At 38.4% G+C, this 19,924-nt stretch overlaps 1 protein-coding gene across 1 annotated transcript; it reads right to left on the minus strand.

The window, feature by feature from the left end:
• Positions 1–13,446: 13,446 nt before the first annotated feature.
• On the minus strand, positions 13,447–18,429 carry LOC140267002 (adenylate kinase 7-like). Its single transcript, XM_072362151.1, has 18 exons — positions 18,295–18,429; positions 18,049–18,204; positions 17,661–17,775; positions 17,485–17,579; positions 17,289–17,399; positions 17,065–17,148; positions 16,872–16,960; positions 16,701–16,791; positions 16,477–16,554; positions 15,849–15,998; positions 15,541–15,669; positions 15,228–15,333; positions 14,781–14,909; positions 14,625–14,696; positions 14,335–14,532; positions 13,833–14,050; positions 13,564–13,722; positions 13,447–13,482 (listed from the first exon to the last, which is right to left on the minus strand). Exons 1-18 carry the CDS (start codon positions 18,376–18,378, stop codon positions 13,447–13,449), a joined length of 2,100 nt encoding a protein of 699 aa, XP_072218252.1. The 5' UTR covers positions 18,379–18,429.
• Between the last annotated feature and the right edge of the window lie 1,495 nt (positions 18,430–19,924).

The raw sequence follows: 19,924 nt of genomic DNA on the forward strand, positions 1-19,924 counted from the left end.
AAAGTGGTTGGGTTAGCTGTGATGTGAAGTAAAGGAGTAATGGTGTGTTGCCCAACGCACCCACAGGATCATTGCTTTCTGCTGACTCAGTGATGTAATGTCATGCCTACACATGGTTAATTGAGTGATGTTAATAGACCACTTTGTGTCTACAACTCACAAACGTCAGACAGTTATTCAAATTTGACCACAGAGGGCTTAGTGTTTGAACAGTTGCTCCAGAGCGACTTTATGTTGAGATACAGGTTAACTTTTTCTGTACCTCTTGGAACCTTTTTTTGTTGGTTAACCAGCCATAAACTCAAGTTATTTTCTAGCATAGCTCAAACTCTGAGAATGAGTGATTTTGAGTGAAATGTTTTGAATGTTGCTGGACAGATTGCCAAGTAATATGACAAAAATATTAAAATAAACTTTTCAACTTTTCCTCTTGTCCAACATAAGGTCAGACCTTAGACTGGCTGCTGACCAAATACATACAAAACTGATGATGTGGCCATCAGCATCAGCTTTACTTTGTGTAAATACTTAAGACAGAGAACATGGCAGACATTTCATCTGCTCAGCATCAACACGTCATTATGAGCATGTTTTTGCATGTTGATGTCTCCACTGCAGAAAGCAATTTTTGTAAACTGTTAGTCTCTTATATTTGCAGCCTTTAACAAGTATTTTGTTTGAATAATGAGCTTTTCAAGCCAGAAATATCCAATATTTTTTATGGTGAATTTCTTTCCTATTAAGATTAGTTTACATCCTTTGTAAACCGTTAAGTGACACAAGCTACATATTATATCTCGTGAGATAATAGTAAACAAACTCAATCCTCTTAGATGCAATGAAAAGCTTTGGAAATAGCAAGTAAGGGGATCTTGGCAAAAGATTTTCCAAAGTCAACACTGAACTACACTAGACTAACATTTACACAATGCCATGTTCTTCCATAGTCTGTGAACTAGAGGGCTCGTGTGTCACGTACTCTAGCAGAACACGTTCGGCTGTCCTCCCATTTAAGCAGATTTCCTTGCATTTAAAGGGTCAATCTTAACTGTTTACATATAATAAGACTGGAAAAGCACCACAGAGGCACGACAAGCAAGCATAACTTATATATATATATATATATATATATATATATGTATAAGTTAATTGGTTGACAAATCAATATCATTGTCTATATATGATTTATATGCATGCATTGTACATGCTTTGGTGCCTTGCTGCAAGGCAGACTAACTTAAACTAAAGCACTTCTGTGAAAATTAAGTTTGTCAGATCTTCCTTTACACTGCAGTAGGATTTGATTAATCATATTGCCATATCAGTGACCTCTGCTGACTGATTAGTTACAAATGCTGCAGGCAGTTGCTCTCTAGTTCATTACAGTTTACCCGTATGTTAGCATCATAATAACAAGTCATCTCATATTTAAACTTTACAGTCGAAATAGCAATCTAGTTTTCACTGCAAATGATGGGTTTCATAGTCAATGCTGCAGGAAATTCATGGCTTTACTTTTTAAGAAATGTGTGCATGGTTGTGCATCTGTTTGTCCGGGCCTGTGATGGACTGCTGACCTGTCCAGAGTGTACCCCGACCCTAGTCCAATGACAGCTGGGATAGGCTCCAGTCCCCCAGCCACCCTAAATTGGATTAAGTATAGATTAGGTATAGAAAGCGGATTGATGGATGTCTCAGTGGATATATGACAAAGCAAAACAACAGACAAAAACAAATGGGGGACATATTTCCAAGTTGCACTGTCTCAAACAATGGTCTCAAAATGCAACTAAATAGTCACAGTCTGGAGCTCTGCTTTAGGAGAAAAAACATGCAACTAAAATATAATATTAGACTTTTGTCAAAAAACAACAACTATGTTCTAAGAAGTGAAATATGTTTACTTGGTGAGGGCTTCATCTGTTGATGTTCCCTGTGTAAACTTCAAATTTGTCTGGTACAGCCAGACTACTTCAGAGCCATTAAAATTTGACAACTGTCACTGTAATGAATTAAGTTGCTGGTGGGTCACTTCAAAGCCTTTTTTAAGGATTTTCACAGCTTCTCAAGTTAAATATATATAAACCACATCAAATGCTGACATTGTTTTTATTGAGATTGACAGCACAGGCAACCAAACTTTTGATCTTTCTAAGGTCGATGTCGCTCATTAATAGTACGTGCTCTCCCTTTTTCACTCCAAAATTAAAGTTAACTGTTCCCAGTGGAAAACTTGAACCTAATCAGAGTAAAGTTTCATGATCTCAATCAGCCTCTAAGGTCACGTTGTGTGATCTCAGTCATATTGACATTAAACCTGCCAGAAGTGGGAGGTGGCACAGGGAGACATTACCTAACCTGCACCAACACACTCGCATAAACACATAGTGCGTACCGCACAATTTGAGACGTTAGCTAACCGTTGACTTGACAGGCCCCCAAAGAGCTCATTATGTGCACAGCTGTAAAAACACACTTCGGCTTTCAATCTGGCTCAGGTAACTCAGTGTGGAGGATGGAATCACACCTGCTTCATAGTGAGTTAACAAGTAACTCTAAAAATAAACTGATATTTGGTAATGAAAATAATTGCAGAATGGTGAAACTGAAGCTCAAACCTTTGAAAGCAGTACTTCCTCAGAATGTTCACGAACACAGCTGGTTTTCTGGCATAAACCGCATGATTTATAGAGACTGGGAAGTTTTTCGTCATGCTTCTGAGTTTTTGACATGGAATGTGGTCCTCTCCCCGCCGCGTGTTTGTCGCAAGCAAACTTCCTGCCTTCACACTCCTTTTTTTTCTTCTTTTTGTTGTGAATGTAGGCATAACACTCTGCTGGGAAGAGGTTCTTCATTCACAACAGTGTATTTTAGTCGCGTTTGTAGTGCAGTTTACCTGACGCTGTAGGATGCACACAGGTTGTAAGGCTACAAACAGGTCTACCAAAGACCTGAAAAAAGGCCTGAAAAAACCTTTTGGACCATCTTGGTTAATCCAGCTGGATAAATTATTTGTAATGAAAGTGACTAAAGCGAAGAGAACATCTGCTGAGACATGTTACGCAATCTACTTCCTTTCGCTCAGGTTTACTCTTTCAGATTTCATATTTCTCAGGCTGAATGTCTGTTGTACTGTGTAGAGAGATAATGGTGATATGGAGTGTCGGTCTTGGAAAAATTAAATATGATTTGCCTGATCCTGCACACACTCTGAAGTCAGCTTATTTTAATAAGCAACCTCACTTTTGACTTCTTCATTGGGTTAAGGCATCATATATTTGTTTTGTTTAGTTTCTGTATTAATACAGCCATGTGTTCAGAATTAATATGTCTCAAGAACAACAGATAAATGGCTCGAGCTCAAGATAAAATCTTTAAGACTTTTTGTTTTGCTCATTTCTCCACAAACATTAGCACATTGTTTTTTCTATAACTCATATCCTATTCTAGACCAACAACTTGACAAATAGCAGAGCGGTGTCCAGAGTAGTGTTTTGTTTAACTGTTTTTTTGTAACCTCTTGGATTTAGTTATTAATGTGGAAATTGGTATTTTGATCTCCTATTTTACCATCTGAGATGTTTTACTTATGAACTAAATTAGCTCTGTTTTTTATTTTACAACTTTCCCAAACAGTCAGCTTGAATCTAACAGGTAAAAGCTCTGGGTCCTGGACATCATCACTGCATTTTAGTAGCAACATAGTGGTGGTCTTGTTGTGGCTTGGTGTGTTTTTCTCTTATTGCAGTTTTTGTTTGGTTTAATGGGCCACATTCTGTCGGAGCCCTCTGTTACGTACAGTTGTCAGGATAAGCCGTGACATTAAAAACCAGCAATTTGATTACTTAAGTAAAAGCACATTTTACATTTATTGTAAACTTAGGATTTTGTCTTGGCTTTATTCAAAACAACACTGTTATAGTGTGCATATATATATACATATATAATCACCATCCAACCACACATTTTGCACTAACAATGCTCTCTTTACTCATTGTGATTGCCTTCGGGCAAGATTTAATTGAGACCAAATCTTCAATAGAGGAATGGCCTCTTTTATTAACCTGACACAGCATTTAACGATAAAACAGCCTGACTACACCAGTTGACTGGAAGAAGTTGTTACCATCAAAGTGGAAAAGAATGTTGAAAATGTGAAATTTCTCTCTTCTAACATGTGGATGTTGTTTAAGGGTTTATTTTAAAGAAGCCAAACAAGAAGGGATAAAACTGGTTGCAACAACAACAAAAGTACAAATCACAATTAATAATGATTAATTTTGCAGCACAAAAACACAAACTGCTCCAGTTCTCCTATTTTAAACTGTGGTTACTAATACTCCTCTGAATGGGCGATGCATGGTATCAATTTCTGGGGCAGTGATAACATCTTTTGAGGAACATTATTTTGAAACTGCTCCAAAATTGCTGAACTTCTGCCCATCTTTACTTCTGTGAGACTCTGCTTATCTAATACTGATCAATTTAATTCCCTTTTTGTCTGCAATTGTGTGTTTCAGTGAAGAAAATGGGAGCTGTAAACATGTTTTATTGACCCGACCGCAACATCTTCACCGAAAAGTAGCAGGTTGTGTTCTCATTGAATCAAGCTGGAGCCTATTAAAACCTGTATCTACTGCAGAATCATTTGAAACAATACTGAATACCTATTAAAGAATTTCACATTGCACTCCAGAGCCAGCTGTTAATGGGTGTCAGCAGGTTTTTGTACCACTGTAAAAAGAGCTTCAATTACACCCAATCATGTGACTGACCTGTTGCCAATTCACCTAATTAGTTGTAACATGGTCCTCCAGCTGTTTCTTTTTAGTACCTTTCTTAAAATTTTCAACTGCCATCTAATTCAAGATGAGGTAATAGCTTTCATGAAACAGTAAAATGTCCCACTTTGAGCATTTGATATGGTTTCTATGTTCTATTGTCATTAGTTTATACAATTTCCACATCATTGCATTCTGTTTTTATTTACTTTACCTTATTTATTTTATGCAGTGACCCAACTTTTTTTGGGATTGAGGTTGTCTACTTATATAGACAGATAGATAGATTAAGTGCTGTGAAAGTCCTTTCTTGTTGTGAAATAATGGAGGTTTGCTGCAGTTAACAACTGTGTGGCCACAAATGCAAGTAAAACAACTTCTTGAAACTTAAATTCAGTCAAATCTTTTAAATATCCCAAAGATAAAAGCAGAACTAGAGGAGTTGGTGTGTTTTTTCTCCTGGGATATAGGCCAAAGCACTTCCTACCTAAAGCAGGGTCTGTTTCTTTAAAATCTTATCCCAACACATGACCCGACCCAGACACAAACTTTTGTTTTTGGGAGGAGCTGCACTATCCTGTCTTCATTTCCCTCCCTTTGTTTTGAACAGCAGAAATCCAGCTGCTCCAAATGGAGGCTGCTGTTTACAGAGGCATTGCTCTGGTTCCAGACTGCTCTTTCTCACTGTTCTTTGTCTTTTCCTCTTTTCTCTATTTTGCTCTACCTCTGCGTTGTAAATTTGTTGCCCTACCTATTCCATGTTCATGCTCCATACGATTTCACTTATGTCAAATTCACAGACACACATAAGCTAACATTTTTCTGGGTCAGATTTGCTATAAAAAAATCATGAAACTGAATTTACATGTCCTCGATAGTTTCAATTGTTATGTATTGAGTCTTTAAGAGATGAGAGTAGCTTATCAAGCAGTTACTCTGGTTCAGGCAGAGTTGTTGCCCTCCTCAAGGGCCCGACAAAAACATGCAACTTCCTACTCTTGAAAAAAAAAATAGCTTCCAATGTTTGATATAATCTCCTTGTGCATAATAGGAAATTAAAAGATAAATGCTCAAATTTGGTGGGAAAAAAACAGCAAGCCTTATTTTATGTGTATTTGCTAAGAAAAAAAAAGGGATGGTGATGCTTGTCACTACTGATCATGCTAAATGGCAACAGTTGAGTAATATGACTGGTTACATAAAGAGCATCCCACAGAGGAAGTAAAGATGAGGAGTTCACCATTTTGTGAAAGACTGTGTGGGCAAGTTTCTCAAAAACTTAAAAATGACATTTCCTCACAATCTAAAACTGTAAAGAATGTGCAGCACTGCATTAAAAACAGAGAGAAATGGAAAAGCTTTTAAGTTTTAAAACAAAAGCACATGATCTCCTCAGTTCTAAAAGATGATCCAAACTGTTTGAGATGTGTTGGTGGCAACAAATCTAAAATCATCTTTTCAAAACCAAAATTTTTCAGTTTCAACATTTGATATGTTGTGTTTTTCCCCCACTACTTTCAATTAAACAGGATTCAAATATTTGCATTTTACAGAGTCTTCAGGCTGGAATATTAACAATTACAAGACTGAATTTTATGAATTTTGGTGACGCAGCAAAATGTCATAAATTCAGAGTTTTTATCTGAGATAATTATTTCCATGAGGAGCAGTATTTGGTCAACATAAAAATGAGAGGGGCTTCAAATGTCATGATCACAGCGGTAGGACTGTGGGTTTGTGGGAGTTAGGGGTCCCCAATGCAATCAGAGATAATTGTGGGGTGTTTATACTGTCATTGCCTGAAACACATAAACACGAACACATACGCAGTCAGCCACCTACACAATACACACTCTTACACACACTCACATGAACACAGAAAAAGACAAGATTGTCCTCTTGATGTAGGCAGATCCATCACATTTTGGTTTTCAGGGTATTCAGGTGAAATTCTTCAAGATTCTTAAGAACTCAGAGTATTCATACCCTGAAGACCCTTTTCTTACTAAAAAGTATGCACTGAATAGCTGATAGAAAGCCAAAGTGAGAGCTTTCTTCAGGTAACTCTCTGTATTGCATCACACATTTAAAAAGCTTCCTCTTGCAGTCTTAACATTCCTCCTCCAGACTAGCAGGAATCTTTTCTCCATCCGAGAAGGCTTCAGCCTGGCTGGCTTCCATTAGCATTTGGAAACTGTTCAGATATTTGTGTCTGTGATTGATTGTGGGGGCTTGCATTCTCTGGAGAAGTCACGAGTTAAACTGCTGACACTTCCTCTACTCAAACTCATGCTCCAAGAGCTTTAAAACAAATGTTGGCTACAGTTTTTGGCCCCTGCCTGACCCAGAAAGACTTCACTTCTCTGCCAAGACAATATAATAAATGAGTGTTTGAGTGCCATTAGGGCTGGAGATGTGAAATAACTGGTTGAAAGGGGATACTCTTAAGGAAACACAAAAATGCAGGCAGCTAATGGTGGGTTTGTATACTATCCATTTGCTGTATTCTCTTATATGAAACGTAAATCCATACATCAAAACAAAAACTGTAAAACAGGTGTCAATTATTATGTTCAATTCAATAAAAAATAGCTTTTTTTGTTATTTTTCAAGCTGGTGTTTGGCATCCAAGTACTGCAGAAGCACAAAGTTTGAAAAGGAAACAACAGTTTCGCAGTTAACATGCAAAACTACCCACAAGATCTAAATACTCTTCCCATATTCATTCATTTTTAAGCCTTTAATCTGACAGTGAGTGAAACAAATGGAGTGTCTTCGGCTCTCTGCCGGTGAATATCCACATAATAATAAACATGTAATGCAGAGGAACACACATAAGAACACAAATGCCAGCCAGATTTAGCAGCAGGACTCCACATGCTCAAAAGAAAAATGATCTCAGAGAACTTCACAGCACAACATCACCTGGTATGTGTTTGCTGCTCGTTCTTAACAAGTCATTTGATCATAAACTTAGAAATTAAACTCATTCAGGCTAAATGTGAAGAAGACAGGCTGCACAGCAAACTATTTGCTGCTACGTTCTTTAGAAATGTGCTGTTTGCAACATTTGAATAGCTCATCAAAGAGGAATTGGTCATTGTTTGAAGTAACTGGACTTTAAGATTTTAGGGGTATTAAACGTAATTTGTACCCAGAGCAGCTGTTTCATGAGAGGAAGAAAATTCCTTGAGTCTTTTTTTCCAAATCAAGAGGCATTTAATGCAATTAATAATATATTACTATATTTTGCCTTAAGATTGGTTTCATGAAGTAAAATTAGCTACTAAAATCATAATGTTTAGGATATTTATAGCTCTATATCTTTATAGATTGTGTCTTCTGACCCAGTTTCTGCCAATGTATCTTGTGAAGATTGCCCATTGGTTTAATAAGTCTTTAATCTTCATGTTTTTCTCCTTAGATGGTAAAGGAATGGCACTTCTTGGTTAAGTGTCCATTGTCATTCCATTGTCTCTAGTGTTGCTATCTGAGACCAGTTTGAAAATTCAAAGACAAGTGTCAAAGTAAATAGTTTTAAGTCCTCTCTTGGGAAATTTATTACAGAAATAATTACCTTAGCTGGGTTGCAGACCTTTAATTTGATCAGATGTGGATTTCGGAAAGTATTGAAACCACATTCTCATTGACAACATGTTGGTTGAAACACATGAGGTTTGACCTTTGGGGCCTCTGATGGGTGAGTGGTTTGCACGCACAGTAAAGCATGTCTGTATGCACATGCACACACTGTCATGGGCCAGGTTGCCATGTCAGTTCCATTATCCAACAAAAGCAAACAGTGTTGTTAAATACAGGTTTGTAAAATGTGTGTGTGCAGCTCTGGCATCCGGGAGGTCAATATGGCTGACATGTGGTGTCGGAATGGCTTAATAATTTCTTCTGAAAAGTGTGAAGAGCAGGTATACAGGATTACCTGTGGAATTTTTGTGTGTGTTTTCATAATGACAAACACAGAGATGGTTCACTGCACTTCTCTATCCAATTAGGGCCACAATGTGTAGGTGTGTGTGTGTGGTCCTCCTCTTACATGTTCAACCACCAGCAGATGTTTGGGTGACCACCGCCACAGTGGTGTTGGGTATTTCCAACATGTGAGTGTGCCCGTGTGTGTTCGTGTGACCACTGCAGGGGTGGTAGAGGTTGTTGTGACTGGAAGCCTAGCAGATAAAACAACATGGCTGAGGCTACCAGAGCCCTCACACTGACTCTTCCCCACAAACATACACAGATTACATTTGTTTCATGACCCTAACGCTTAAACCAAGTCGACACACTAAAATGTGGTGAAATCATGTAGTTTTAGGGGTTTTTTTGTGCTCAAAAGGTGGCAGGTTTCTACAGGGTGATTTTGTCCCTTCAGAATTATTAATACAATTATACACATACACGTACACACAAGCAATGTGCAGACTACTAGGCACCATGGGATTCTTTATAATTTTACATGAGTGAACAGAAAATATCCTCTCTGTCTATTATTTGATGTGGGTGGAGGATGGACTGTAGCATGGAAAGGATGACAACATATTTCCACGGACACACACAGACACAGACGTGCACACTACTAATTAATTATTATACTTGTAAAAGTGACAATAACAACTTCTGAGTGTCAGAGACATTTTACATCCACAGATCTTATTCATAAACTGTTAAAAATAGGGATGTGACATCCAGAAGAACATAGACAACTCAAATAAAGCAGAGACAGCGGAAGAGGACTTTATTTCCACCTTAAATCTTCTGGGTCTGAGGTGCCTGACGCCCTGGACCACAGAATGAGACCTTTCTTCCCTGTGCACTGCTCAAACAGGTGAAAGTTCTCCCTATTCCACTGTCCCTGGCAACATGAATGACAGTTTTTCCGCTGGAGAGCAGCCATGTTTCAGGACCAGACAGTGAACTCCGGTTGTTTGTAGCGACAGGTTTTAGAGGTTGTCTGAACTTTTTTTCAGTCAACAGTGCAGATGAGGTCATCACTACATAGAGTGTAAAAGGGTTAGGGCTACACATTACACGTGGGGGGCGGCTGTTACTGTGAGACAGGTGTGACCACATCCATATTCAAAGTCCTCCATCATTTTGATCTCAAGTTTTGTCTCTGTATCTATCATATTTACAACGCTGTCCACGTTTCCACTAACATAGAAACACCTACTACTTAAAACTATATCGGTGGTACTTTCTGTCACAGTGTGTGGCTCATTTCGACATGATAACACAGATTCACAAGGCTTATGCAACCATTATTCTGACATTAATGACCAGAGCCTTGAGATGGACTGGCGACCTGTCCAGGGTGTACCCCGCCTCTCGCCCGACGACCGCTGAGATAGGCTCCGGCCCCCCTGCGACCCGACCGACGGATTAAGAGGGTATAGAAAATGGATGGATGGATGGCTGGATTAATGACCAGAGCAAATGTATGTATGCCTGTATAAGCAATAAAAAAGTTGGTAATAATATCATTAAGCTAAAACACAGAGCCACCGATTTATATGCATCTTTCTTATCAATTTGTGTTGTTTACAAAACATATTAGGTCTATATGAATAGAAATGCAACTTATAGAATGGAGACAAGCAAAATATTTGTGTTGAATAAACAGACTGAAAGAATTGATTGAATAGTCATAGTAATAGTGGTAAACAAAGATGCAGCATTAGTAATAACAGAAAAGTAATGTGTGTATTTATATAAGTATCAGTATCCCAATGAGGTTTATAATATTAAGTCTGATGTGAGGTTTTTCCCAGCATGCAATGGAGCAGGTTAGAAGTTTCACTACGAAAGAGGTGACATGACAATGATCATTATCAGTCTGGATGGCCAGAACATTGGAGCTAACTCTAGAAAAATCTCCCACTGAAAGTTTAATTAGTAAAACATGCTTCAAACTTGTATTTTTGTTACTTATTGTCTGCTTCAGTGCAAAGAGAGAAAAAATATTTCCCAACATGTAGAACAAAATTCTTCTCTGACAGCAATAAAAGTCTGGAAATGAGTAAGGGGCTGGCTGACTCGAGCGTCTAATAAAAGCTGAATAGTCCACATATAGAGTACAAAAAGAAGACATTAGTTATGGGAAATGTGGGTGTTTGGCAGGACATCTTGTCATTTATCTCAAATCAAATGTTAGAGCTGGACCTGCAGCCTCCAGGGAAAGTCTGCCCTAATTTGCTGCTGCCACACCACTGAGGTTCTCACAGTGTCACTGCCAACACTAATTGAGGCTGATTGAGACGGCCTCTTCGCCCACTGCTAATTGCCAAAAGCTCTCCTTGCCAGTATTTTCTTTCTCCATCAGTGTCACAAAGACTACCACAAAGAAGATTTGTAACAATGTGAATCATGCTGACCATCTGTAAATGTTAAAGCTGTTGCTTTGACCCTGGCATTCTGTTTCCATGAAACATGTCAGAGATTTCTGCTTACATAACAGCACAATTTAAAGCCAATCCAACATCAAGGTCACGCTGTATTCTGCATCAAATTGACATTGAGTACATGTCACAACGCGGTGGCCTGTTCAGGAGTACAACACATGAAATGTCTCCAACTATCAGGGCTCAGCGTGTTTACTGTGTGAATTTAGAGACTTTATATATCTATACAGGTATTTCTGTTATTCTGATAACCTCCAATTTGGAGGAATCATGAGGTTGTGTGAATGAAAAATACAATAATGATATCAATCAGGACTAGTAACTTAAAACAGCTGTGTGCCATGTAGGTGTTTTAAAACTTTTAGCCCCCTTCAATGGACCTGGTATCACAGTAGAAACTGCTAACAGCTTTTCTTTCCCGTGTCATCTTTTTACACTTGAAAAAATATCAGGCTTTGTGTATATGAAGGTAAGATAAAATATGACGTTCAGCTGTGATGTTAACATACTATTCTTGACATTTTCTGTGGAGCTGTTTCTGTGATGTGAATTATTTTCCATATGCTGTAAATGAGCAGCAGACAGATCTTCAGTCACAAACAATCCACAAAAGGAACGGCAGACACCAGATTGCCTTCAATAACCACAACAACTGAGCACATTTTACTTTATGACACATTTTACAGCTATATCAGAACAAAAGTCTTTTGTACGGTCACACAAATTAAATTCTCACAGCAAGGCAACCAATGAATATCAGAGCATACAACATGAGCATTGGCCAGGCTTTGGGTAAATTTGAGAAGGCTCAGTCTTTCCTCTGTGATGTTTAAAGCAAGACTCTCTGCACCACCTAGTGTTTAAGGTAAGGTAAACCTTATTATTCCTGAGGGCCAATTCTTGGATGTGATATGTAAACAGTTTACGAAGCAAACTAGGCAAACTGCCTAAGGGTGTTGAGCAAGCAACTGAAGTTGAGACAACAGAGCAGCTTTAGAAAGAATAAGTTAGACTGAAACCTGAACTGTAACACCTGAGCTTTTGATGATATTATAATACATGTGTTGAGTCCATAAAAATGATACCAGTTTCTTCTTTGTCACCTGCAGAGCTCCACACACTTTAATTACATCTTTACTGGAAGCAATCACAGCATAATCCTTCTTCCAGTAAGTGTTGGCGCTGCAGCACAGTCTGAGTTGAGTCACCCACCAGATGGAGACTCAGAGAGGACAGAGCTGTAATGAGCGGAAACCTGCACAAAGTCAGGGAAATTTGTGTGGTTCACTCTTCATGTGTTTGTGCACAGAATACTTTTTTGGGGGGAATTCATAGTTTATTTTTACACTGGTAGATTACACTGATGGCGCACTTCGTTCAGCTTCCTGTTTTTAGTTGGCTGATTACCTCACACCTGCAGCCTATCACTCATCACACCTACATGTTCCCTAGTTTTCGGTTCTCCTTCTCCAGCTTGTCTTTGTGTTCTTTCACTCAGACATTTGTCCTTATGTTTGTTGTTATGTGCACCATCCTTACAAATTTCTTGTTTCTGATTATTTTTTCCTACCCTTAGACATTATTTTTTGCTTAATAATTTGGACTGTTTGGATTTGCTTTTTGCATTGCGCCACCAACTGGCTACTTCACTGACTGCATTTCTCCGTTCCATTTGGTCTGGTGTGTCTGTTGAACCATCACACCATGCTGTAAACGAACAGTACTTTAAATAAGGTTTAATTGAAGGTGACCCTTACAACTTGCCTCAATCTTTATCAATTATAACAGCAAGTTTAAATACTGTAAGGTGATTTTTAGAGGGTTAATTGATACAGCCTTTTAGGTTGCCAGCTTTAACAAAATCTCTTAAACTGGTTTTTAATGCTCCGCCTTTACTTTCATTCAAGAAGGCCATCAGACTGAACATGTAACTACTGTGAGCTGTAGGGCATCTGCACAGTAACCCATTTAACAATCAACATTCACACTGCTGACTGTAAATTATTATTTAATTAAGATTTAGATTTCTCATTTTAATTACAAATGGAGATTCTTGTGTCCCTTTATAAATTATATGTAACATTTACATCAGATGACTAAACTACTCATTTCATTATTCATAGATTAAAGCTTTTTCCTGAGGTTGACAACCTAAAAGTTAATTTAACTGCAACTGTGTGAATATTATCCCAGAACAATATTTCTTAGTAGAGTTTTAAAACCAAGTGCAAGCGTTGAATCCCACTCAGTGATGTTTATTCTTGTTGGTTGCTCCGTAATAGATATTCAGCCTGCAAAAGCAAAGTGCGACATAGAAAATTTAGTTTGTAGGAGTTCACTGTATTATGCTAAAGGGTTTGCTGTGTAAATACCAAAAAGTCAACGGGGTCCCCTGGTTTGATCTTGCAGCACTCTAACATGGCCTCAGTGAGCGAAGGCATCACATATTTCATCAGGTAGTTTCTCAGAGGAAGAGCATTAGCTTCCAGCAGCTCACACTCCTGTTGCTTCACCTCTGACAGATTTTTCTGCTAAAAATCAAAATAATAAAAACTTATAATTAAAAACAGTAGAACATGCACATTTTCTTTCTGCTCTACTTAATGTTCTTAATGCTTGTAGGATTCTTCTCTGAACTCACCCACGCCTCAAACTCAGCTGCAATCTCAGCCAGCGCAGCTTGTTTCCTTCGTTTCTTCTCAGCAGCCTCTACAGTCAGTGTCTTCATCCTCTCAACTTCTCTCTTTCGTTCCACCTTTTCCTGCTCCTCTGGACTCAGGCCATAGTTCTTGGGGACCCCAACAATCTCTGTGATCCTCTTCATAACACCTGTGTACTCTGGATCGTCCGTGCTGACCTCTGGAGAACAACAATGCTCTCTTAATGCAGAGAAGCAGTCTCCGATCATTCCATGACTGAAATGTGTGTCTAATGTGTGTTAAAGTGTATATATTGTACATTTTCTTTGTTTCTGTACATACAACATCTGCTTTATGTCGGTCTCCTATTTATGTTTTTTTTTTATACCACTAAAACGATGTTGTGACACTAGTTTCTCCTTATTCAAATCAACAGACAGAGGACAGAGTGTGTTATGTGCTCCCCTAAATGCAAACTAGTGATGTAGGCTTTGCAGAATGTACCAATACGTTCTGGGTGAATCTCACAATGATCAAAATAGTCCAACAATGTTTCATCAGCGGCACGCAGTTGTCTGTATCTGGTCAGGCGTGGCACAAATTCCTCCTGGGTGTAGCGCATTTTCTCCGCCACGCTCTCGGGAAGTCCTTGAACTCTTTTTGTCAGGAAATCATCAGATGCATCAAGTTCAAAAACATGCTCTGCAATCCAAACGAAAAACAAAAGTTTGAGCACAAACTGGTAGATTAGTAAATTCTGACTTTATTGATGAGTTGATGTCAGTGGTACAAACCTGGAGTGGTGAGTTTGTCGTACTGTGGTATTGTGGACATCAAATCTGAATCCTGGTTCTCTGTATCCTCAGCTGAGAAACAGAAACACTTCATAGTCTACACCATAAAGGCTTGATTGCACATTGACAACAACTAGATAAATGTCTAAAACTCACCAGAGAAATTCATATTTGCTTGTGAATAAGTCTTAGGGAAGCCATCAAGAACAAAACCTTGGTTCCTACAAGGCTTTGAGTTCAGTTTTTCTTGCAAAATGTGAAATACTTGGTGTTCGTCCAGTCGGCCTGAAGAAACAAAGTGACAAACCAAGGACTGTGTGTTCAACAAAACATAAAAGAAACCCAAGCGCGGATATATCAAATCCAACTGTTTCAGTAAAATATCTCTCAAATGAGCTACCAAGACTTTATTAGTATGATGCAGTGTTAAGATTAAGCCAACATCAGTCTTATGTGCAGCTGTGTATCTTTGCACACCATCATTTTCCTAAGTCAGAATGTGGCAATCAAACAGTTTTGGACAACATTTTCCCAAATAGTTTTGTAGTTTTCAGCCTCATACACTGGTGACTTGTATTTAATGCTGTGGTATTTCTGACCAACCTTGATTCATTTCCAAACTTTTGTTAATGTTTCCAAGTTGTTTCTGTGCAGCAGCTGCAGCCTCTACACTGTGATATTCAGGGTCATGTCCACTGATCTTCTCATTCTGCAGCACACAGGAAAATATCATGACAAATGAATAGTAAATGTGTGCTTTCATATGTCATGCAGTATCACAAAAAGTCTAAGCTGATAATCAATTCATGACTCATTACATATTTTTTTCACTGAAAACTATCCACAAGGGGGCAGTATGAATACTCTATATCACATGAATGATGGGAGGAAAATTAAATTGGTTAAAAATGCTGACCAGTTGATTAATCTTCTCCTCGATGATCCCTTTGATGCTGATGTGGTGTATCTGGTAATGCTTGCAGAGCTTCTCAGCAATAGTTGTTTTCCCCACAGCTGGAGGACCAACCAAGCAGATTCTTACTGGCTGAAGAATAAGGAAAAAAAGTTTGCCCAGTTCTTTTCTGCTCCATGAACGCAAGCCTGAAACTAGTGTGCATGGCAACATTTACTTCACTCAACTGAGGAAACCTCAAACTGGCCCATCATTTGGTTTTAACAATAATTTTTGCAGCTATCCCGTATTTGTAGAACTCTAACACTCACAAGCAGCTGTCTGGCCTCTTTGTATTGCTGTGCAACGCTCTCCATGTTTTCAACCATCCCGGCTTTAGATGTCCAGTTGAGGTTGAAAGAGTCCTTTACATTAAAAGCATCCAGACGGAGGTTGATACTAAGACAGTCCAGTTCCTCTGGCTGACATGAGACACAAACATATCAATAAAATGTTTTATGCTACAATGTACCACAGAGGTGCAGGATTATGCAGTTATTCTGTGTAAACACTAACAAAATGCAGCTGACTCCTTTGGAGCAAAGCACTCAGACAATATTTCACATTTTCTTTTCTATGCATGCAGTGGTAAATATTAGGTTTGTTACCATGGCAAAGTCTCACTTTAAGACAGAAGTTAGAGATAAGCTCCAGCCTTGCAAAAGTTTTTCTTTAGCAAATGACAATGATAGTGCTACTAAAGTTTGTTGGAGCAAACGCACTGAAAGAGTAAATGGAGAAAAGGTTTATATCAAATAATTTAGTAATAAGGGAAGTTTTGTTTTGGTTTGACACCAGTGACTTATAAATGGAAAAATATCTGAATACTGAATCATAACCTGAGAGGAATCTAATGTACATCAAAAGTTTTAATAAAAATAGAAAGATCAAATATTGTACCCTAAAAGCTTTCATGGTGATGGCCTCCTCCACCGATAACGTGTGAACTTTTTCTGGCCCCAGCACATCACTTATCATCTAAAGAAGTAGATCTTTTTGTGTTATTTTCTCCATGCTTCTACATGCAGCTGAAAGGTCATATAAGGTCACAAATGGCAATAGAGACATTTTCTTTTGCTTTAAACTAGACAATATTGAATAGTTCTTTAGAACTTTAGGACTACCTTTACAATCTCCTCTAAAGTGTTCCTGGAATCATCAACGGCAAGAATGTACTTTGACTTTGGCCTCAGTTCAATGATGTTTTGGATCACTCTGTGAACAAACATAGTCAGTTCAATTCTGAACTGATTATCTGAGATTATTTATATGAAATAATAGTTACTGGAATCTACCCTCCAAGGTCATTCACGTGAATCATGGGAATATAATTTGTGCCCTTTCCAAATATGGGAACCTTTGGGAATTGCATCAACCAAGAAACCTGTATATATGACAGAAAAATACAGAACAAACACAAATTATGCATGCAGCATAGATAAGGGCATCTAGTCTAATATGCTTGTACCTGTACCAGGCACCTTGTACCTTGAAGAAGTAGTGAAAGAGGTTCTCCCCTATTCCGTACTGAAGGCCAGCAGTTACAACGTAGCCTGTGAGCTTAGCCTTTCTCTATAAAATTAAAAATTCACTTATTACATCATCTGAATACAAAAATGCACCTTAATGTGGAATCGTCGCTGAATTGAAATGGTAGAATAGCAACTATTGTGTTGGAATATACTGTATTTTGGAGGACTATTAACACCTACCCTTCCGGCCAATCTGAGCACAAGTTTTTCCAGATCGTTGTGGTCTCTGAAACTGGGGTGAGGCCTCCGTTTTCTGAAGTCTTCCTCTGATATCAGAGCGTCTGTGTCATCCTGAGCAGAAAAAATTGTGTACATGTTGGTTGGAGTTTGGAAACCTGACAAGTTGAGGTATGCCTTTATCTTTCTTAAGCCTCACAGGATCTTGAGGTTTGGTCATGGCCCACGTCATCACAGTGGAGATGAGGATGAACATTTTCCGAGATTTGAAGTTCTCCATCTCATCATGAAGGGCTGTTCATGAAAATAATTTATCCTTCATGTGGTTATCAGTACGACAGTCTGTCATATTATTTGCATATGTCATGATCTTACCTGTGATGGCCCATGTTGCTTCTTCAACCTGCTGTTGAGTAGAACTTTCTGAGACGTTGTATACCACCACATCACACTCAAGTAGGTGCTGAAAAAGCTCATCTCTGGCTGGAGACTACCAAAGGAAATTATACACCCTATCAGGCAGTCAGTTTATTTTACATTTATTAGTTAAAATGTCCCACTTTTCTTACCATAGAATAATTTGTTTCAAAAAGTTATTGTCAAATTAACTTAAAAGTATTAGAAGTGAATATACTGACTAATCTGAATCATCTGATATACGTTAACATAATTTTTATAGCCAATTAAAACTGCTGTGATTAATTGATGCATTTTTACGCTTAAAATCTCAAAAAAATACTTGTTTTTTAAACGCCTGACTTACCGTATACTGCTCAAGCAGAAAGGCCGACTTTTCATCTTTGGAGGATGAGGACACGCTTCCCACGACGTGGAAAGCAGGTTCACCCCGAGGTGAGTTTAACATCTCCTCTGCTTCTCCATCCCCAGACGTATCTCCAGCTTCACATGTTGATAAAAACTGTTCAGGTAGGTTAGAAGATTTACTGCAGAATAACGTCTGATAAGCATTTTTACATTTGACATTAAATACTGACGTATCATTGTTTACCTTGGCGATGTGTTTGGAGGAATATCTATCGACATCGCTTACAAAAATTCGTTTGGGGCGACTTGATTGCCTTTTGTCCGCCATTTAGAAAAACGATTGGTTCGAATCACTAGAATGACTGAATATACCACTACAACAAGGATTTTGCAGCATTAACAGTTACGAGACAAATACAAATTCTTCCTCGTCGTCTACGCTGTTGCTATGGACTCAATATGGTTGCTATAGTCTAGCCAATAAAACGCTCAACTAAGAAAACGTGAAAGAAAAACGTAATGCGTCATTTTACGTGAAAGTATGGTCGTAGCCTAACGCCAACAAGAAGGCCTCCAAAATATTTTATTTATTTCAATGTTTAATTTTGAATGCATTTAAGCAGTCTGTGGACTGTGGACTGTGGATGATGCATGAATTGTTACTGTTCCAATTTTAATTGTTTTACAGTAAACATTAATGAACATGTTTAATATCCATTCATATCACTTACATCCATTATAGGAATATTGTGCAAAGTGCAGCTCTGATTTGACTTCGTATGTAGTAAAACATCAGAATTTTGCTTCATAAATTGATATGCTGGATTTGACCTCTATATTATATTTCAACTGATCTATTGTCTTAAAATGCACATACAAAGTTTGCTATATCTTTTGTACTTATTTTTATATGGTGTTAAATCAGCATTCTCCTAAGACTACAACAGTGTTTCCTGCAGGGGCTGCCCATTTAACCTCCTCCCACAGCTCTACCCCCCTTATTTGCACAAACCAGCCACACCTGTGGGCCCGAACACCCCCCCCCCCATGGTGCAGGACAATTGAGTGCTAACATGGAAACTTTGAAAGCACCCCACATATTTATAGAGCTGACTTTATCTGAGAAACTGCTGGCAGTGCTCTGTGGTGTCTGCACAGGTCTCAGCACTCAGTTAAACCACTCCTCCATATATTCAAAGCACAGTGATACTGATGTGGGTATGGGATAATTGGTTGCTTCTAGCTGTTATAATTGGCTTTGATCTTAGACATTATAAATTCATATTCTGTATTTTCCTAAATAAATGTTCCTAGCTGGTACTTTTCCACTCTGCTCATACTGCACAACAGATGACCTTAAATGGTCCAAGACCTTAGAATGACATAAACAACTGGGTCAGACAAAACATCTCTATTAGGGCAGATAGGTCTGGTCCATTAGATCCACACCTAAAACAGCACTCACACATACACACACATTGTTTATCACATCCAAAGAACACAACAAGGACAGCAGCTGGCCTGAGCATGTCACCCAAAACTGGCCAATTATACTCTGACAAGTGTGAAAACAACTTCTGTGAGATAAAGCTGAATATAAATATGAAATGTTTCCGGATAACGGGGCTCGGCCTGACGGATTTCCTGCGGGAGCTCTGGCACTCCAAGTCCAGCGCTGCAATATACTTTACTTGTGACCACTAATAAATACTTTTTTAATAAACGATTTCTCCAGCTTGTTCTTGAGCTTCCAATGAAAAAACCGGGCTAACATAGGCATGTATAGTAATAATAACCTCTGATAAAACTGATTTTTATGGTGTTTCTTGTTGTTGCACATGTTGTGTATTATTTGAGGTGTCGTTGTATAATGA

The sequence above is a fragment of the Leuresthes tenuis genome, unplaced genomic scaffold (genome assembly GCF_036924035.1).
Source record: "Leuresthes tenuis unplaced genomic scaffold, fLeuTen1.0.hap1 SCAF_13, whole genome shotgun sequence".
NCBI lineage: Eukaryota > Metazoa > Chordata > Actinopteri > Atheriniformes > Atherinopsidae > Leuresthes > Leuresthes tenuis.

Bases quoted from the DNA above. Each gene is read 5' to 3' on its own strand.
- LOC140267002 (XM_072362151.1), bottom strand. From the start codon at position 18,378: ATGGCGGACAAAAGGCAATCAAGTCGCCCCAAACGAATTTTTGTAAGC. The intron at 17,580-17,660 runs GTAAGATCATGA...TTTCATGAACAG, and splicing joins AGCAACATGGGCCATCACAG to CCCTTCATGATGAGATGGAG. The intron at 17,149-17,288 runs GTAGGTGTTAAT...TTAATTTTATAG, and splicing joins TGCTCAGATTGGCCGGAAGG to AGAAAGGCTAAGCTCACAGG.